The sequence below is a fragment of the Anser cygnoides genome, chromosome 7 (genome assembly GCF_040182565.1).
Source record: "Anser cygnoides isolate HZ-2024a breed goose chromosome 7, Taihu_goose_T2T_genome, whole genome shotgun sequence".
Lineage (NCBI taxonomy): Eukaryota > Metazoa > Chordata > Aves > Anseriformes > Anatidae > Anser > Anser cygnoides.
In genome coordinates this window covers 25,243,504-25,262,919 of record NC_089879.1, presented here as the reverse complement: position 1 = coordinate 25,262,919, position 19,416 = coordinate 25,243,504, and the positions used below count along the sequence as shown (strand labels likewise).

General features: G+C 58.2%; 2 protein-coding genes across 7 annotated transcripts; both read right to left on the bottom strand.

Moving 5' to 3' along the window:
- Positions 1-388: 388 nt before the first annotated feature.
- On the bottom strand, positions 389-9,798 carry AIFM2 (apoptosis inducing factor mitochondria associated 2). 2 transcript variants are annotated; one of them, XM_048069533.2, is made up of 8 exons: positions 5,635-9,798; positions 4,949-5,064; positions 3,901-4,020; positions 3,417-3,509; positions 3,003-3,111; positions 2,762-2,914; positions 1,825-2,028; positions 389-850 (listed from the first exon to the last, which is right to left on the bottom strand). In XM_048069533.2, exons 1-8 carry the CDS (start codon positions 5,807-5,809, stop codon positions 696-698), a joined length of 1,125 nt encoding a protein of 374 aa, XP_047925490.2. In that variant the 5' UTR covers positions 5,810-9,798; the 3' UTR covers positions 389-695. The 2 variants fall into 2 exon arrangements, with proteins under 2 accessions (XP_047925490.2, XP_013029952.3); XM_013174498.3 differs by having other exon boundaries at positions 1,825-2,025; positions 5,635-8,911.
- Positions 9,799-11,415: 1,617 nt separating this feature from the next.
- On the bottom strand, positions 11,416-17,503 carry CHST3 (carbohydrate sulfotransferase 3). Of its 5 annotated transcripts, XM_067000591.1 has the most exons (4): positions 17,359-17,466; positions 16,929-16,967; positions 13,895-14,178; positions 11,416-13,735 (listed from the first exon to the last, which is right to left on the bottom strand). In XM_067000591.1, the coding sequence occupies exons 3-4, from the start codon at positions 14,029-14,031 to the stop codon at positions 12,487-12,489; spliced, it is 1,386 nt and encodes a 461-aa protein (XP_066856692.1). In that variant the 5' UTR covers positions 14,032-14,178; positions 16,929-16,967; positions 17,359-17,466; the 3' UTR covers positions 11,416-12,486. The 5 variants fall into 5 exon arrangements, with proteins under 5 accessions (XP_066856692.1, XP_066856691.1, XP_066856693.1 ...); XM_067000590.1 differs by lacking the exon at positions 16,929-16,967 and having other exon boundaries at positions 17,359-17,503; XM_067000592.1 differs by lacking the exon at positions 16,929-16,967 and having other exon boundaries at positions 17,355-17,464.
- Between the last annotated feature and the right edge of the window lie 1,913 nt (positions 17,504-19,416).

Here is a 19,416-nt window from a genome sequence, read left to right as displayed (position 1 = left end):
TGTGTCAAGTATGGTTATTGTTATAAGCCCTAGTTTTGCTCTGGAAATTTCTCACCTTTAAAAAAAGAAAAGCAGCATCCCTAATTAAGTACGTGTTATATCACACTTAGTACACAAGTAACCAGCTTCTGGCAGAAGTATAGTGCTGTGACTTAATTAAAGCTGCTGGGGAGATGCTGGCACAAAGCTGCATTATATTCTGCTGAGTTTCAGGATTACCACAGCCTTTTCAAAGCTTTAGGTGGGTTTTGCGCAGGCAGTGCTGCAAGCCATTCTTCCTGCGTGCTGCAGAGCAGATGCCAGGTCTGTACCCGAGTAACAGGCAGATACCTCTCTAGAAGCTAGAGTAGAGAAAGCCAGGGAAAAACCACATAACAAACAAGCCACGCATTTTGAAAACCACAGTGTTTATTGTTACAAATGGAGGTAAACCAAGTTTCTTGCTCAGAGCTATCTCACCAGGAAAGTAAACGAAATGTTCCTTCCTTGTTTTTTATGATGAGAACTTTGCTCATTAATTTGGAAAGTGCCTCCTTCCCCTTTAGTGTAACACAGGGCCCCATTCAATGTGTTACACTGAAGGGTGGCTTTCGGAGGTGGTGTGGGAGACAGCATCGGTCTGTCCAAGCAACAACAGTGCGCCCTCACCTTCTTCCAGTTGTTGACTTCCTTGCTGGTTTGTTTCTAGTCCCCTCTTAAGAGGGCATTGTCTGTCCCATTGTCTTCCAGCTCTTGGAGACAAACAGGTCCCGGCTCTTAGCAATGGTCACCAAGAGGCGTCCCACGTAGTAGCCGTTCACCTGCCCTACACCATCATTCTTACCCATTGAAAGCAGGAATGTTAGGGAGCCTGGAAAGAAGAGACAGCTTAAATTAAGCAATTTCAAACCTAAATACCAAACCATACTCCATGTAGGTGCTGTACTTACGCTGGCCCAAGCAGCCTCCTCCCCATCCATGTGCTGCTGAGCACAGTAACCCATGTGCTGTGTGACAAGGAAGGGAGCAGGCCCAAGGAGAACAACTTGCAACTCTCTCTACCATCTGTTCTACTTCTATGAGATTGCCTTGTTCGTTCCCTCTTCTCACGAGGCATCAGCCTTTCAGAAAAACTGAAGGCTAGCTCTGCTCTCCTGATGGTGTAACAGGAGATGCCAGGCACTTCTCTTGCTTTAGAGCTGCACAGTGGAAGGATTTGGCTGACTCTCTGTGTAATGTAGAATGACTTTGTCCTCCCAGGAGGGAGTCCAAGAGGTAAACAACAAAATTTAAGTGGAGAAAAAAAAAAGTAGACTGGACAACCTTTAAAAACCCAGCAGCTGTCCAGATATCTCCCATCCATATGGAACAGCTTTCACGATAATTACAGTAAGTATTTGCAAATCAGTTGCTTATCAATGAGAACCATTACCTAGCTAGATTTTTTTTTTAAATAGATTTTTCAGTTTGTGCTTGTTGTATCATTTAAGGGGAGAAGGAAGGAGAAAGTCAAGTCCTCTCCTTATTTCTAGGATTTAATTGGACAGTAAGGAACTTAAAGAAAAGGAACCAAGACTGATGAATGGCAGACACCCACCAGTAGATTAACTAGGAAGACGTTAGTGAAGAAAGGACACGTTCTCTACCTAGACCGACGCACGTAATTAACTTCTGCAGGGTCTTTGGCAAGAACTAAGATAAAGCCTATATAGTCAACCCCAATTGTGGGTTCCCCCATCTCTAATTAGCATCCCATGCAAGTTATGATGCATACATGTTAAAACGGCTGTTCCCTGCAGAAAAGCAGCTCAACAGCTAAAGCCAGTTGCTAAGAGATGACCTTACCTGGCTGGTAGGTTTTAAGCGGCTTGTGTGTCAGGCTGTTGATGATATTTGTCACCACGATGTTGGCGTGGAGCCCAGCGTGGTAGGCCATCTTGGGTTCCTTCAGGTCTGCACAGTCCCCGATGGCGTAGATGTTCTCATAGCCTTCCAGCTGGAGGTGCTTGTTAACGTGCAAAGCTCCATTACTCGCCAGCTTGTCTCCTGCTTTGCCAAACAGTAAGTTTTCAGGTTGGGGTTGTGTACTATGCCTGAGACCCCAAAATGCTGATATTATCAACATGTCATTGACAAAAAGAGGGGAGTTAGTTTTTCATCCTCTTATCTACATCACACAAGAGATGCTTGTTGCCTTGCTGTAGTTAATTGTTGCACATTCTGATACAACGAATTATCCTTTGATATGTCTGGGAACATGGAATCATGAAGATCTAGCGTACACAGCCTGAGAAAGGGACTGGGTAATGGTCACACCACTCCATAGCTGTAGTGGGCTGTAAGGGATGCAGACTGAGGGTGTATTACTGGAAAACTGATCCGCTGAATGCCCTGTGGCACTGATTGTGCAGCAAGAATGCCAAACGTGCTGAGCCTATTTGTGCTCAGAACTCTGCAAGCGCATTATCTGGGAGGAAATCCTGGCCTTGACGACAGGAGTTGTCACCAACTTCTAGGTGTAATCTGCCTGACGCTGAACTAGGACACTGAGGTTCCTTGCAGGTATTAGCAGGAGGAGCCGAAGAAGATGGTAAGCCTTGTCATCTGTAAGTTTCTGGAGGTCACGTTTCACAGTTAAGTATTTAATGTGATGTTGGAACATTTGCTGTGTCATGGAAAAACCGCTGCAGGTTGTGTAAGTTTGATTTCTAACCTCACAGTACTCAAGTAGAAGACACTGAGGAACTGTGCTGCTTTTCCACGCACGGTGTTTTTCACTTACCAAATGCAGAGGCATATGCTGAAGAGTTGATCTTTATCCCTGTGCACAGGACCACCATGTCAACAGCCACCTCTGTGCCTTTTTCTGTCCTTACTACCATGTCCTTCTGGAACTGGTTTGTTGTGAGGTTTTCCATGTTGCTTACCCTTTCACCTGTTGGGACAGAGAACCCTGGGTCACAAACCTTTACTAGGCTGAAGGAGGAGCAGCTTGTAGATCTTCGGAGGTGATAAGTCCATACCTAATAGGAGGCGCACTCCTTTCCGGAGAAGAATCTCCTTCACCTCCTGACGGACGCTATGGAGCAGCTCTGCATCAGCTAGTGCAATTTTGGAGTGAATGAGGGTGACCTGTTGGGGACAAAATAGCAAATGGGGATACAGGAATGGGCCAGGACACCACGTATGTGGCAGCAGCAATAGACAGCTTCCTTCTGTCCCACTAAAATGCCCAAAGAGAGTGAGCTTGGTGAAGGGCATCTAGTGTCAAAAATTGCTGGTGACAGGCTATAAGGGTGCTCCCAGAAGAGGAGGCAGTGGGGAGGAAGGTTGGCGTTGCATTTGAAGCTCCTGATTTGCAGTGATCTCCAATACCTCCAGCAGGCCCAACAAAGAACTGTCTCAAAAACAAGTTAATGTAACTAATGTGCTGCTACCTCTTTGGCTGGGTACTCTGTTTTGATCTCTGCAGCCATCTCGACGCCGGCAGCTCCACCTCCCACTACCAGGATGCGCTCAGCTTTCTCAATCTTGAAGTAAAGAAGAAACCGATGTTATGAGAGAAAGGTTTTGTGCAGGAAGCCAGGTACCTTCAGCCACTCTGCAAGCAGACCCTTCTGATGTATGGCGTCAGCCTAACACCAGTAAAACACCTAGTTTGTTAGGAAGAAACAAAAATGAGAACCCCATGTACCCTCCCTGTCTATACTGTAATACTGTTGCGCTTTTCAGGTCTCCCCTTGTGCAGATAGTGCTTCCCCCGGGGCGTGCAGAACACCAAACGAGCTAGCTCATGCTGCTTGTCCTACCCCTCCAGGCATTGTGGTCTCCTTCTCAGACACAGATAGCTCCAGCTACCCATGGTGGCGCGAGCTGAACTAAGGCAGGGAAGGCTTCCTGGGAAATAAGTTGATTCCTCACCTCCTTAACCATGTCTTCATAGGTCTGGATGGCGCTTTCCATGTCGATGACTTTGTTGAACTTCCCAGGGAACGGCCCATTGCTGCCTGTTGCAAGAATGAGATGGGAGTAGTGAAGCTCCTGGGAGGGCAGAAGGTGGAAGGGGATGTTAGACTTTTAAAAAGGGAGTCTGAACTACCACAAGCTTACAGGCAATAACCTGGTATTTGCGTCAGTCACTGAAGCTGCCATCACAGAGGGCTCCAGAGATCAGCTGGAGCTCTGAGTTTGGAGTCCGGAGGGACACAAATAACAGACTGACCTCCCACCTTCACCCTCTTCCGAACAGAGGTGAGATGCTTGGGCTGAGAGGAGTTCCTGGAGCTCCTTCCCTGTGTTTATTCCTGTGGTTAGATAAGGATCTGAGCTCCAGGGTTAATTGAGCTCTAAATCCAGCCCTGAGAACAAAAGCTTATCTGAGCACCAGGTGGGATGGAGTATTAGCGGCACGCCCCTATTGCAGCACAGATCTAGGCCGTTGTTCGGGGTCAGGTATTTCAGCCAGGCCGAGGGGCGATCAGATCAGCGTTCTGCCCTCTGAGCGGGGGGCAGCGCATGGGTCAGGGCCCAGCCGAGCAGCATTCCCAGCTCATCTGACTCCGGGGGCAAGGTCTAGTTTGTTTTTCCCAGGGCACAATTCTGCCCAGAGCACGCAGACGTGCGGTGATGTGCGCACCCTCCCTCCTTTGGCAGGGTCACGCTCCCGTTCCCATTCCCAGGCACATTTTCTGTGACCAGGCGCCCCGTGATCCTGCTCATCCTGCTCCCTCCCCTGCCAGAGGACCCCAAACACAAAGAGCTGCCTGCAGCCTTATTTCCAAGTTCCTTCTACAACCAAACCCAAGCTGGTGTGGGTTTGGGGTACTGCCTTCCTGCAGCCAAAACCCAGCCGAAGAAAACCCGAGGAGGAGAGGCTCGCAGCACACCCTGCTGCAGCCTGACGTTCAGCGTCAGCAGGCGATCCCAAAGGGCTGCCAGCTTTCTGGTGACGAGTTCTTGCACCACCCACCTCACCATCGCTGAGCAGGACCAGCTGCCTCGCGGGGTCTATGCCGACAACCTGGCCTTGTCGGAAGCTGTCACCAAAGGTGATGGAGTAGGAGATGAAAGTCTTCCTGGCAAATCCTGTGGTAGGGGGAGATGGTAAGAAAGAGATCTTCCTCCGTGTGGAGGTTTAACAAACCCCACAAGGTTTTGGCATCATTCTGACAATTGTTCCTAGCCCTGAAAGCTGAATTTCCCCCCTAAATCCCCAGCTCCTGGAGAGGTGGGGTGAGCCGGGTGCCCCAGAGAAGGCCGAGCCTGTCCCTGACTGAACTTTGTCCCGTGTGCCCTCACTGCTGAGCGAGGCAGCATTTCACACATGCCACCCGTTTGCTCCTTCCATCCACCGAGAGTTTCACTTCAGTGAACTTTTAAGTTCTTGAAGAAAAATAAAAAAAAGAGCATCTGGATAATTATGCCTCATTTTTCCTGTGAGCCATGGGATTAGCTTAACACAGACGGTACATGGGACCTCCCAGAGCCAAGTGTTTGTTTTCCAGGTGGAAAACGTCAAACATTTCAGCACGGCAGGGGCAGGGGAGGCCCCTCCGTTGTCCTGCTCCTCGTTATTCCCCTCAGGGCCCCGAGGTGTGGTACAGGAGCTGGCCGCGAGGCAGCAGGCCCACGGCACTCACGCTGCTCGCCTCTTACCGCTCTCCACGGAGGCCCGCAGGGCAGCGACGTTGTGATGGAAAGCATCTCTCATATCCACCAGCACGAAGGGGACGGCCCAGGCCTTCAGCTGGCTGGCGGCCGCCGTGCCCCCGAAGCCACCGCCGACGATGACGACGCGCACGGAGTCATCCACCGACAGCCGGGAGCCCATGGCGGGGGCTCGGCACGGGGCCGCTTGACGCTCCTCTTCGGGGTGAGGAAGGCTCCAGCGCAGCGCTGCTGGGGCTGGCCCGCCTCTTACCCGCCCCCTGACTCAGCACAGCACCCCGCGGGGCGTGCCGAGCCGTGCTGAGCCATGCCGAGCTGTTCGGAGCCATGCCGAGCCGTGCTGAGCTGTGCCGAGCCGTGCTGAGCCATGCCGAGCTGTTCGGAGCCATGCCGAGCCGTGCTGAGCTGTGCCGAGCCGAGCCGTGCCAAGCTGTGCTGAGCCACGCATCCCTGCAGCTCCCGCTGCAGCAGTGTTTTGCGAGCTCCAGGCCCCACCTGCAGACCTCGAGCTCCTTGGGCTACAAGCATGTTTTAAATGGTTTTCCCTTCGGGCTGAAGAAGAGGTTTGCAGTGAAAAGGACGCCCAGACCTCAGAAATCTCCCCCGAAGACTTTTGGCTCCTGCGGCATTGCGGATAAATATAGCCGGCCGGCCCCGTGGTAATTATAGCTCCCATGCACACTGCTGGCAGAGCTGCCCTGCGCTTGATGTGAGGGTTTGGAGGCCGCCTCTGCTCCTCGTTCCTCCTGCAGCACCCACCAGCCCCATATCGAGGTCTGGAGCACTCCCCCCAAACCTCACCCGTGGGGATGGAGGAAGGAATTTGCATTTTTTCAGGAAAAACGGGGAGGTGGGCCCCGAGCTGAGCTCGCTCCCTGAGGGCTGGTTCTGCCCGTTGACTGTAGGTAGCCAAGGGACAGAAAATCCCAAATCGTGCCCACGCTTTGGGGTGGAGCAGCATTTTCAGGGCGTCCTGGTAGGATGCTGCGAGGGAGGCAGTGTGGCCGCCAGAGGGTGCAGCCAGCTCGGCGTGGGATGGGGACGTGCTGGGTGTCCTCCATCGCAGGGAGGCTGACAAAGGCCCTGCAAGCATGGAGGGTGCCAAAAACCTTAATTAGGGATATTTGCACCGGACCTGCCACAAAGCAGTCACTGTTCCTGCCCTATCTCTGCTGGCCACAACGCAAATGTCCTAAACCTGCCTCTGAGACAAAGGCAAAACATCCCCAGGCATGGCCCCGGGTGGGTTTGTTTTTCCTCTGTGTGCCTTCAGGTCGAGCCAAAGCCGGTGGCAGGGGCAGCTCCACACCCCAGTGAGGTTTCTGCTCCCGGGCAGATGGGGTGATCATGAGAATCCAGTTTAATACCAGAAGGTCAGGGCCACCGTTGAAAAACAAGGGGAAAAACTTCTAAGGCGGTGAGCTGGAGATGCACCAACAAGAAAGACAAGGCCAGCGGCACAAACAGGACCCAGAGCAAACAGCGGAGGTAAAAGGGGCCTTTGTGACCAGCTCGGGAAACCTCACGTCGAGCCCCAAGCAAATGGGGAAAAAAGTCTGACTGCTCAAGGCAGTGTGGTCGCGGGGAGCTCTCTGCACAGAGGTGTGTGCTCAGCGTTGGCAAACGTGGTGTTTGACAGCATTTATCCGGCCGTCTGCAAGCAGATGGCTGCAGAAAGAGCTGGCTAGCTTCAAAGAGGGTTTGTCTCCCTTGTTTGTAAGGGAATAGAGCATAGGGAAGGGGCTCCAGGGGATGCTTGTCCCACCTCTGGGATGCCCCAGAAGCGGTGAGTTTAGCATCACATCTTGTGGGCTGGGGGGCTGCCTCCTGCCCTCCTCTGCACGTTCACAGTCCCCCCGTCCTGCTCTGAAAGCAGGCGCAGGGGTGAGAGGTGCTTTCCTGGAAAGGTGCCGGCATTTCCCGAGATGTGATGGAGGGATTGCTTTCGGCCAGGCCTGTCTCGGTGTCCTCCCCCAATCAGGTTTGGTTCAAGTCCCTCCGAGTGTGGGACTGTTCCCTCCGGGAAGAGCTCAGGATGCTCAGGTCCCATCTGTCCCCTCACGGACGTCTCTGCTGGGAAACCGGGGAAGACCTCTCCCTGGTGGAAAACAGGTGGTTCAGGACTTAAGGACTGCTCTTAGCAAGCTCTGGTCATTCCCGTGTGCCGCAGGGGTCTCTGCCACCACCTGGGGTGGAATTGGGTTAACCCAGGGCAAAGAATTGCCTGGAAAAAACAATTCAGGCCAGTTCCCGGCTGCTCTTAAACGTCAACACTGTCTGTTTTTTACCTTATAAATAAAATTTGCTTTCAACGAGAGTCAACAAGGCTCTGCTTTATTTATTCCCTCTCCAACCACGCTCATTTTTTTATTTCCAGTTCCTCGGTGACATCAGCTGGAGAAGCCCTGCTGCTGGCCGCCGACCACAGCCCTCGGCACTAAGGCCACCTTGTGTCGGTCAGGCTGGGCAAAATATCCGCGTGCATTTACAGGCAGATCCCATGTGGAAAAAAAAGGGATTCAGGTAAAAAAAAAAAAGGCAAAGCTCATGGCTCTCTGCATTTCAGCTGGGCTTTGTATTGCACGAGCAGCTGTGGGGAGCTGGGGTCACAAAACTTCCCCCTGTTCCTGGTGGTGAAGCTCCTCTCTTGGAGGAAACCCTGCTCCAAAAACTCCACCAAATGCCTTTGGTTTTCGTGCAGTGCACATCTTCACCGGCCCTCTAGAGCCAAAGTTGTGGTGGGTGTTAATTTAAGCAAAACGCTGGCTTGTGGGAATTCATCACTTGTGGTGCTGTGATCCAAGCAGGTGCAAAGAGCTCAACCAGCCTTACCCAGGACGTTTTTTATGGGATTTTTATGGGACCTCGCTGGTCCTGCAGCACAGAACACGAGGCTCAGCACTTGGGTGACATCTTTCTCGTATGGGACAAAACCGGTGCTGTTTTTGGTGGCGTTATTCCTCGCGGGGTGCTGGAGAAGCAGGATGTGTGTCTGTGGTCGGGTTTTCCTCAGGAATGGGAAGGGAGAGGTCTGGGTTTCAAGAAAGAACAGCTTTCACCCCCGAATCGCGGGGCGTTTTCTTCCCCCTCCCCAGGATTTCATGGCAGTGAAAGCACAACGTGTAATAAAACTGTGTCCTTAAAAAAATCGCCCTCACAGACAGGCAGCCTTTGTCTGAAGGTGTAATTACAGGATAAATATGGGATGCGGACCAAGAAATGCGGTCTGGTCAGGCATGCAGCCTCTTAAAAAAAAAAAAAAAAAAAAAAACACAACAGAAAACAAGGCTGTCATTTAATTCCGACCTGTCCATGTCTGCTGCAGCCCCCGGCCCCTCGCCCTGACCGCGGGGACCGCGCCGAGCCCACCATGGGCAAGGCTGGGCCCGGGCAGATGGCAGCAGGGTGGATGGGGCACACAGTGGCTTGGCCATAGGTTTGCTCCTGGTCCCGGTGCAGAAATCCCCTCCAGTAGTACTGGGGGATTAGCAAGCCCAATCCCATTAACTCGAGCTGGAGCAGGAGAGGAGAAGGGGACGGGGGGTTAGGAGGGCCGGCAGGGCAGCAGGGGCTTCTTATGTTCGAGATAAACCTTGTGCCCAGCTGGAAAATGGCTTTTTAACATTAATTTCCAGGCTTCGGCTGGTGGCCCTGTCCTCCAGCACGTGTCCCCTCACTCGGCTACCTGCAGACAGTCTCCCTCTGGTGACACTAATTGCCAATTTTCCCCCATTTTCCCCAAAGGACAGCTGTGGCTGGCTCTATGGGGGCCTGAGCCAGCACTGGGACGCAGCACAGCTGCAGGCACTGACCTGTTTAGGGCAGGTTATAAAGGGGAGGGAGCAGCTCTAGGGCATGAAATAAAGAGGGTTGTTTGGTTTGGGGTGAGCCTGAGCCTTTTGGGAGCTGTTTTATTTCATAAAGCTTGGGTCCTTCCCAGGGAGGGATTTTTGGTGTCGGTGTGGATGCAGTCCTCTGGCACGGCCCGTGTGAGTGGAGCAGGACCCTCAGGTAGGTCCTCAGGCTGAAAATGCGTCCTTTTTCCCCTAAATCCGTGTCCTTAATGGTACGGAGAAGGACCAGAGCAAGGCCTGGTGGGGCCAAGGGGAGCAGGAGGTGCACCCCACTGCACCTGTGGCATCTCAGCCTGGGGGCTGCTGGGCACCATCACTGTCCTTGCATGTGGTCCCCCAGTTAGGGGCCAGTTAAAGCTCTTGCAGCCAACTGGGTGTGCTGGGAGGAGACCTCAGCACAGCCTGGGGCTGTGGGGAGGTGACACAGGCACTTTGTGTGACAACTTGTGGCTGCTTTGGCCTCGGGTGGAGCCGTGTGCCTGGCACTGCCGAGCCCCAGTTCTGTGTGGGAGCCATGGCTACGTGCCCCTAACGAGAGCAATTAGCCACTGCAGCGATCCGCACGGGCTGGGGGCACGTTTCCTTTCTGTCCTGTGACACTTCTGAGTGGAAGCTGGAGGATGTCCAGGAAGAAATGCTCCTGCTCAGCTGGAAATTACAGGCTGCAGCCAGCGCGGGCTGCGGCCGTGCAGGCAGTGCGGTGACGCAGGTGAGAGGGGCTCGGAGCCCTCCCCTCCGCCTTAAATCAGCACGGCTCCCCCTGCCCTGGCTGCTCTCCCTGTACTTCCCCTGGCTGCTCTGCCTGTCCCTCCTAGGCCTGGCTTTGTCCCTCCCTGCCCAACAGGGAGGGATGGGGATGGGGACGCCGCCGTTCGTCACCCTCTGAAGCCCTGTTCCCAGGGCTGCCAGCCAGGGATGCGTCTGCCCCCCCCGTTTTGCGAAGCCCCATTTAATTTGAGCCATTTATTTGCTTTGCACAAGCCTGGGCCAAAGCAATGGGTACTCTTACACAGAAAAGACCTTGTTCCAGCCTCCAGCCTTCCCCTGCTGTATGCTCCCAGGAGTTTAAGGTTCAGCTCCTCCAGCATCTGCCCCTCCAGAGCAGAAACTGGGCTGCCTGTCTGCTTTCCCACCCCGGGGTGCAGGATAGGGCCCGTCCATCCATGGGGACAAGGTTTCCCCCCCCTGTTTTTGCACCGCAGCCGTTTCCATCCCGGCGTACAGCTGAGCCCGGCCACCCGTTGCTTGCCCAGCAGGAGGCTCCCAAACAAAACCCTGCTCACGGGGGAGCCGAGGCTGCTTCTCCATGCACAGGGCGAGTGAGGAGACCCATCCAACCCATCCACATCAGCTTTTTTCATGCACTGCTCGGCACAAACCCCACTTTTGCCTCCTTTCCTGAGCCCTTCAGCATCCAGCACCCCGGCTCCGTCACATATTGAGGCCAGATGCAAGCGGAGCAAAAGGAGGAAAAGGAAAAACCCCGGCTGCTGCAGGAGGATGGCTGCCGACGGCTCTGGCATGGCTGCTCCCCGCGCTCCTCAATGCCGCCTCTGTTCTCCACTTTGGGTCAAAAAACGCAGCTTTTGTGAGCTCGCCGAGCCGCGGCTTGCTGCCGGAGCCCGGGCGGTCCCAGCGCTCTGTGCCGGCAGGAATAGAGCCGAGCCGGCGGCGGCTGAGTTTTGCTTATTTATTTTTGCTTTTGTCTAAGGGGGCTGGTGGCCTCAGCGAGCTGCGGGTGGCCGTGCTGGGCTCGGGGACAGCGGCGGGGGCCCCTCGCTTTGTCCCCCAAAGGTCCTCGGCAGCTGCCAAGTCTCCTGGAGGAGCGATGGGCTCTCCAAATCCTGCCTGTGGCTTATGGGCCACATTTATGGGGTGGGGGACTGGAGGGGATGAACACCAACAAGACAGGAGATGCTTTGGAATCTGCTCCTTTGTATTATCATTTTTTTTTAATTTTTAATTAAGTCAAGTGAAACAGCTTCCAGCAGGTGACGAGGTTCAGCTGCTCCAGGGCAAGCAGCAGGCACCAGTGAGTGTCCTCGCCCCGGTGCGAGGTTGAGGCCAGTGCTTGCTGATGGCAGCATCCCTGCCTTGCTGTGGCCAGGGTTTTTTGGGGAGCTGCATCCCCAGTTTGGCTCTCCCATGGGCCACAATCCCCCTGCCTCCGCTGTAGGTGTCCCTGTTTCTCTGCAGCACATTGTGCTGGTCTGATTTTTTGGGCTTAGCTCTGACCCCTGGTGTACCTCCCCCTCTTTTTCACATAATAAATAAATAGATTTGCCCTGCAACCCTGGTACACAGAGAAAAAGGAAGAAAACAAACTTAAAAACAGACACCCCCCCCGAACCAACACTGAAGAGCACAAACCCGAGAAGCCACCTCATCTTGCTGCTGGCTGGGGCTCTGCGGGCAGTTCCCAGTCTGTGCTGGCGTGAAGGCACTAAACCAGTAAGGCCTTTGGGGTTCGGGTCCCTGCTGGTGCTGGCACGCTGTGCCGCTGGTGCTTGGGGTGGCGCCACTTTGGGCACCACATCACGCGTGGCCGCGGGGCAGCAGCGCTGCTTTCCATGTTGAATCCCATCCAGGAGTGCTCCCTGACTGCGACAGCGGCATTCGGAGGGCGTAGTGTGGTTTTGGCAAGCACCCAGGCTGCACAAACCTCCCAGAAAGTCACCCCCGCATGGGGGCTGTGGGTCCCCGGCTGCGTCCTCCGGTTCCCCGGCTCAGTGGCTCCTTACAGAAAGGAGCTGGTGCCATTTAAGCTGGTGCATGGGTCAGGTTTTGCCGCTGGCCCCAGGGTTATCCCTTGTGCTCAGCTTTTCTGTCTCAGGGTCGCATCCTTCCCCCTTCCACGGGGAGCGGAGCTGATGCCGGAGCACCCCCGCTGCCCCTCCCGAGGAACCCATCGGTGTGGACGCGACGCGGCCCTGGGGCTCGGCGTCGCCGGGATGCTCCGGTCCCCAGCTCCGGTTCCCCCCTGGCGTTACGTGACCCAGGAGGGGGGTCCCTCCTCCAGCAGGCTGAGCGAGCGGTTCGTCAGCGCCTCGGGGCTGCCGGCCAGCTTGTAGCCGAAGAGGCGCATGGCCGGGGCGCAGGCGTCCTGCACCACCTGCGCCAGCTTGAAGGGGATGCTGAAGCGCCACTTCTCGAACTGCTCCGAGGAGTTCTTCTGCGTGGAGTAGATGCCGCTGCCGTCGCGGGGCGCCTGCGTGTTGGCGCGGATCCACTCCTCCACCTGGGGCGTGGGGCGGATGCCGGCGAAGCGGTACATCTCCTCCGCCTTGCGCAGCGGCGCCCGCGCCACGTCCTCGTAGCGCACCAGCATGTAGCGGCCCCGCAGCCAGCCCGGCCGCCGCAGCCCCAGCTCGGCCGACAGACGGATGCTCTCGCAGTTGCCCCGCAGCCTCTGCACCTCATCCTCCTGCAGCGGGGCCGCCCCTTCGGCCGCCCACTTCTTCCAGGTCTCGTACTTGCCCGAGAAGGCCACCATGCGGGAGGCCAGCACGGCGCGGGGGTCCCGCACCAGCTGGATGACGCGCAGGTCCAGCCGCGGGTCCTCCGCCAGCGGCTGCAGGAACTCCAGCTGCCGGATGCGCACCGTCTTCAGGGCCACGTGCTGCTTGCGCCGGCACGCCTCGGCCGCCAGCGTGACGTTGAGGGGGCCGCAGCGGCGGTTCTTGCAGTGGTACTTCTCGAAGACCTTCTTGACGGCCGGCGTGCAGACGGGCTCCTCGCACAGCGAGCGGCTGGAGCCCCGCCGGAACATGAAGGGCGTCAGGTGCTCCTCGGGCGCCGGGGAGATGAAGCTCTCCAGGATGTAGAGGTCGCAGAGGAAGAGCTGCTGCAGGACGTCGCGGTACACCAAGGCCGACCCCACCGCATTGGCGCCACCCGGCTCGAAGGTGACCGTCCTCTCGATGTGCCACAGCGGCTCGAAGAGGTAGAAGATGTTGCCCTGCTGGTTGAAGAACTCCCCGACGAAGGAGGAGCCGGTGCGGGTGGTGGCCATCAGCAGGACGTGCCGCCGCGGCTCCGGGGGCACCGTCCCTGCCGTCGCCAGCCCCCCGGCCAGCTGCAGGGTGACGTTGCGCAGCCGCATCCTCAGCTGCGAGAAGGCGGCATCCAGCTGGCGCAGTGAGGCCAGGGACCCGTTTTCGGCCGGCATTGGGCTGGCCTCCGTGTCGTTGGCCTCCGCCAGTGCCTGCGGGGACTGCTTCAGCTTGTCCGACACCCTGCGGGAGAGCGAGCAGAGCCTGGGGCTGAGGCCACCCCGCCATCCCCCTAGAGGTTTTGGGGACCCCCCTTGCGCTTCTCCCTGCAGGACCTGGGGTCGCCAAGCACGCAGGGCGGGTGGACAGAGGGCTAAAAGCAGGGGGTCCCATGCTTCCTACCTGGAGATGAAGTTGTTCTCCTTCTCGATGATGACCAGACCCACGACGAACACCAGCAGCACGGCGTACTTGCTCCTCATCTTCAGGCAGTGCAGCACCTCCCGGAGATCCTGGGGCAAGGAGGATCTCCTCTCCATGGGGAGGGAGAGCTGGGAAGCCGGGGCTTCTGCGTCCTCTGAACGTCCCTCCTGTCCTCAGGGGAGCCCCCGGCTGGGCTGCCGGTGCCCTGCGCTATCTGCTGGGCATCCTCTGCTCCTCAGCATCCCCCTCCAGGTGGCCCTGGCCTGCGGGGGCAAGGAGGGGACACATCAGGGCCTTCCCCTGCACTCGCTGCTCTCTCTGGCAACCTCTACGTCTGGAGAGCCCATGCCGAGGGCCTGAAGGCAATTCCCCTGTGCTGTGCGAGCAAGAGCTCGGCAAACACCCTGTGCTGTAAAAACCCGTGGCGGGGGCGGAGGGGGGGCTCCTATTATCGCTTCCACCCCGCGCCCAGCAGCTGCTGACAGCGCCGCTCTCCCTGCTCCCGAAATAAATCTGCCAGAGGAAACCCCTTCCTGCACCTCCTCCTCCTCCCAGCAGCGCCGAAACCCAATCCCTGCCAGCTGCCTGCCTGCTGCCGGCCAAAAATCCCCCCCTGGGCAGGGGGCCTCGCTGGGCCGGGCGCTCAGGGCAGGGGGCAAAGGTACTTTTTGGGGAGCCAGGCGGCTTCCTACTGTGACGTGCTCGGGGCGCGCGGCTTCTGTCTTCCCGTGGGTCTCAAAGCGAAAGCCGGGGGGTTTCCAGGAACCGGACGAAGGCGGAGGGCCTCACGTGGCCTGACTCTCCATCACATGCCGTGCGTGTAAACCCCTGCCTTTCGTGCTCCTGGTGCCTGCTGCCCTGCCAAAGCGCCCGCCTCCAGAGCACCGCGCGCCCGCTGCTGCCCAAAGCCTTCCCATTGCCCCGTGAAGCTCCCGGTGCCCGTGCAATGACAGGGGGTGGAGTATTTCAGCAGCCCAGAGGGGGAATTAATTATACAGACCCTGGCAGAGGGTGCCGGCCGCTCCCAGGGAGGCTGCCAGAGGAATGAGTTTCAGATTTGTAATCGCGAGCGCTGGGAAGGTGGCTCCAAGGGTCAGCGCCGGCGCTCTGAGCGCTGCCAAGCGCCCTGGGCGCAGCCAGCCCAGGATTTCCCCCTCTCTAATGCCCACAGCGGACAAACCACAAATGATCCACAGACCAGAAATTATTCATGGGGACTGTACAGAGAGCGATTTCCAGCAAAACCCCAGATTTGCAGGCCCAGGGTGGGTGTAATTCATTAAATACAGGAGCGGCTGCAAACGGACAAGCCGCTGGGTCCCTGAACCCTCGCAGGGCTCAGCCGTGGGGCCGGGGAGGCACAAGGGGCGGGCAGAAAGCACGCCGAGCCCCGCACGTCCTGGGGCTTTGGTGGTTTGAGAGCAGCAAGGAAGGGGACGCAGTGACCCGGCGAGGTGGCCGGGGGCTGCTCGGCGTCCTCGAGCTCTTCCTCGCTGGGGACCGCACGGCGCAGCCCGGCCGGGGCAGGAGGAGGGCCACAAGCGGCTCTTTGTGCGGGGAACAGAGGGGCTCTGTGCACGGGAGAGCTGGGACGCGGCTGCAGGGACCCGGCTCTTCCCAAACCCAAAGAGCTTTTCATTTCAGCGTGATTTTTCCGAGCACCATGCAGCGGGCGAGGGGCGATGCACGGGGCCAGCCCTTCCCCATCCCTCCTCCGGCCGGGAGACGGCATCCAGGGCAGGAAAGGCGTTTGTGGGCTCGTGGGGAAAAGCAGCCGGAGGTGTGACTGGGTGAAGTCACATTTTCCTCCAGTGACTCAACGGGCTGAGGATGAGTTCCCAGAGCCGGTAGGCAAAGCGTTGGCTCGCAGCCGGTGCCCGGGACCCCTCTGGAGCACTTTGCTCCACCAGGTTGGGAAAAGGACCCAGCAAAAGCCTTGGCTGGAACAACAAAGAGAGCAGGCGTGCGGGCTGATCTGCTCTTTGTCTGCAACCCGTGCAGAAAAAAAAATTATCACAACAAACTGGCTCCCTCTGTATTTACCAACTACTTCCCCTCCCGAGGCTGGGAAACCCGATGGTTTCCCCACTCGCTTTCGCCTCGGAGGGGTTGTGCTCCCGCCCCTGCCTTTCCTCCAGGTCCAGCAGCTCGCCCCCCCGGCCGGCTCCTGTCCCCCCGAGCCAGGGGAGGAGGCAGCGGGATGGAGGCGACGGAGCGTGGCACCGCTTCGCTTTGGCCACCGGCTGCTCCCTCCGGTGTTTTTCGCTCAGAGGTACTTTTTTTTTTTTTGCTCAAAAACAACACGTGTAATTCAAGTTAAAATAGGAGAGAGAGAGAAAAAAAAAGTCAATTCCTACGCTGTTTATAAAGTTGCCCAGAATAGCCACCAAGCCTCAGCCAAACCGGGGCCAGCGAGGTGCCCATCGGAGGAGCAAGTTGGTGCCACCAGCCCAAATTTGTGGCCAGAATGGGGTGAGTTTTCCCCCCCCCGGCCTCGGCTGGTGCCCGAGGAGAGCTGTCTGCTCCCAGCCCTGCTCAGCACCCCGGCCGAACCCAGCACCCCCGCAGCTGCGGCACACTCAGGGTTTCACCTGGCCCAGCAGCGAGCGGTGCCCAGCTACACAAAAATAACCCAACTCGAAACAAACTCCTACCCCAAATTACCCAAACTCAAACCAAACTCGCTGGCAGCCGCAGCCAGCAGCCGGGTTTTTCGGCACCACCTGCAGCTGGCGAGGGGCTGGCGAGCAGCAGGGGGATGCTGCGGGCTCAGGCCGAGCTCGGGGCTGCCCAACGGTGCCGAGATGGGGTCCGGCCACCAGACCCCAAGACCACTGGCCACACGACCCCAGCGGCCCCTGTGGCCACCTGGCCAGTGCCCACAGCCCCCCAGCAGCCCCCTGCCACCAACTTGCCAGCGCTGCCCATGGGGCCGGATGATGCAACTCCGGGATCGCTGCAGGAAAAGTTCCCCCCGCGCCGCCCCGCTGCTTCCCGGCCAGGAGCGGCTCACCCCGGCTTTGCCTTCTTCCGGATGCATCCATCTCTCTCTCTATAAATATATATATATTTTTTTATTTGTTGCCGTCCCCCCGAGCTGCCGAAGGAGCTTCTTGGGCGGGGGTCCCGGGGACACCCCAGGCCCGGCGGGGGCTCCCTGCCCGCAGACAAAGGCGCGGCCGGAGGCAGCACAAAGGCGGCAGTGGCGGAGCCCTGGAGCCGCCTCCGAGGGGCTGTGGGGGGCGGCCACGGAGCCCCCCAACCCCACTGGTCCCAGGAACGTGCCTTCCCCCCTCTTTTCCCTTTCCCCTTCCCCCAACTTCCCACAACTCCCCGTCCGAGCCCCCCACTGGACCCAGCCCCGGATGCCCCTGCTGGGTGCCGGGACCCCCAGGGACCCCCCCCCCCCCGGCCAAGTGTCCCCCAGCGCCACCCTCACCTACCCCCGTGGGCCCGGTCCTGCCGTGCGGGAGCGGGGAGGGCGGCGGGTCCCCTGCTTTTCTTCACGGCGCTGTCATCCTCCCTCCCTCTCTTTTCCCTCCCTCCTTCCCTCCCTCCCTCCTTCTTGCCTTCCTCCCGGGGTGCCGGAGGGGGGAGCGGGGCTGGGGCGGGGCTGGGGCCCCAGGCCATCATCCCGCAGTGCCAGGGCCAGATCCTGCACCGTGCTGAGGAACGGGGAGCTCGGGGGAAAAGTTTGTCTCTGTGCCACCCCCCCTCCCCCCCCCGATGCTCCCTCTCCGTGGCTCTCGCCGGCTGCTTCTCGCTCCCCCACCTCCACGACCACCTTCTTCCTTTTGGTATTGCCCCCCTCAATGCACCCCAAGACCCCGTGTTGGTCACCCCAAGACCTTGCATTGGTCACCCTAAGATCCCGCATCGGTCACCCCAAGACCCCGTGTTGGTCCCCATGTAGGGTCGGCAGGTAGCTTTGCGGCACCTGATGGTCCCCGTGTGCCAGGCAGGCGATGCAATGCGCACAAGTGCCCTGGTGAGCGTGGCCCTTTGGGGAAGTGCTGGCCACCGTGGCCATCAGGAGGGGACCAGCAGCTCCCCCTCGGTGTGCACGGGCTGTCCCTGTCCCCGCAGTGTGGGCTATAACATCCAGGTGTACGGGACCAGCAGCTCTGGCTTATGCGTGGAAATTTGTACGTCCCCTCCGAGCTCCATAGTGAAGAGCCAAAAGACATCTGGAGACAGAGCCAAAAAACCGGTCCCCATAAGATATTTCATCCTCTTGTGCATTCCCAGCATAGTTTTCCCGTGGTGTTATGCAGAAACACAAGTTTTATCGGTGTTTGCATGTGATGGCCCGTGTAGCTTGTTAGTGTCTTGCTGCTAACGAAGGCAATGAGCGTGGGACAGCACCTTGCTGGCAGCAGGAGGGGTGCCAACAGACGTGTGTGTGTATGAAGCCACGGAGCAGGACAGCCCTGCCGCAGCGGTGATGGCACCACCGGGCTGCTCTTCCCAAGGCTTCTGCTGGTGGCTCACCGGGCATCCCGGCCCTCGATGGCACCAAACTCTTCTGGCTCGTTTTGTGCCCCCGGCCCAAGCTGAGGGCGCGGTGGTGGCCATGTCCTGCTCTGCCGGATGGAAGCCTGGGCTGGCCTTTGCTCCATAAAACGGGGGCAGAGCCTGCCTGGCAGCTCGCCTTGCGGATCAGAGGCTGCCCAGTTCCGCCCTCCGCCCTCCCGGCACCGCCGCTCGGCTGCTTCCCTCCGGGGTTTCCTTTCCCAGGGGGCCGGGATGTGGCTGGCAGGCTGGAGGGGGGGGGTGGCTGTCCTGCCTTTGTCCCAGGGCTGCACCCGGCTCCTGGCGGCTTTGTCTCGCCAGGGGGGGCGCAAGGACCCAGGCTCCCCCCCCAGAACCCTCCCGCGGCCGGCGGCGGGGCCGGGCGCGCTCCCGGTGCCGCTGCCGCTGCGCCCCCGCGCGGCCCCGCGCCGCGATTTCTGTTCCCGTTTCGCTTCTGCTTCCCCCCGAAACCGCCCAGGGTGAAGCGGGGAAGTCGCCGAGCCCGGGCTTTGTGCCTTTATTTTCAGCTGTTGCTCATCGCGAGCGCTTTCCCGACCTAAAGCAGCGATGCTCGTGGATGTTGCGAGAGGGGAGACGGTGGGAGGGCAAAGCTCGGGACGGGGACACCGGGAGATGTCCCCTCGTGCTGGGGACGCCCGGCCAGCCCAGGCTGCTGCTCCCCATCCTCTGCTCTGCGTCCCCTTCGTGGTGGCCTTCCCGCAGCGGGTGCTCGCCCCCAGCAGGGCCACCAAGCCGCGGGGCGATGGGCCTCCAGATAACCAATTTCTCCTATTTTCAGCGTGAGGAAGCGGGCGGGTGCCAACTCCAAATCGGAACCGAAAAAGCAGAAGACGGCGATTCCTCTGGCCGGCAGTTGCCAGAGGTCGTTTGCAAGCTGGGCCAGGCACATCCCAGCCTCGTCCTTGCGCTCCCATTTCCTTCGAAACAAGGGGGTGGGAAGCCCTGAGCTGTCTGCTTTGTCCTGCTGA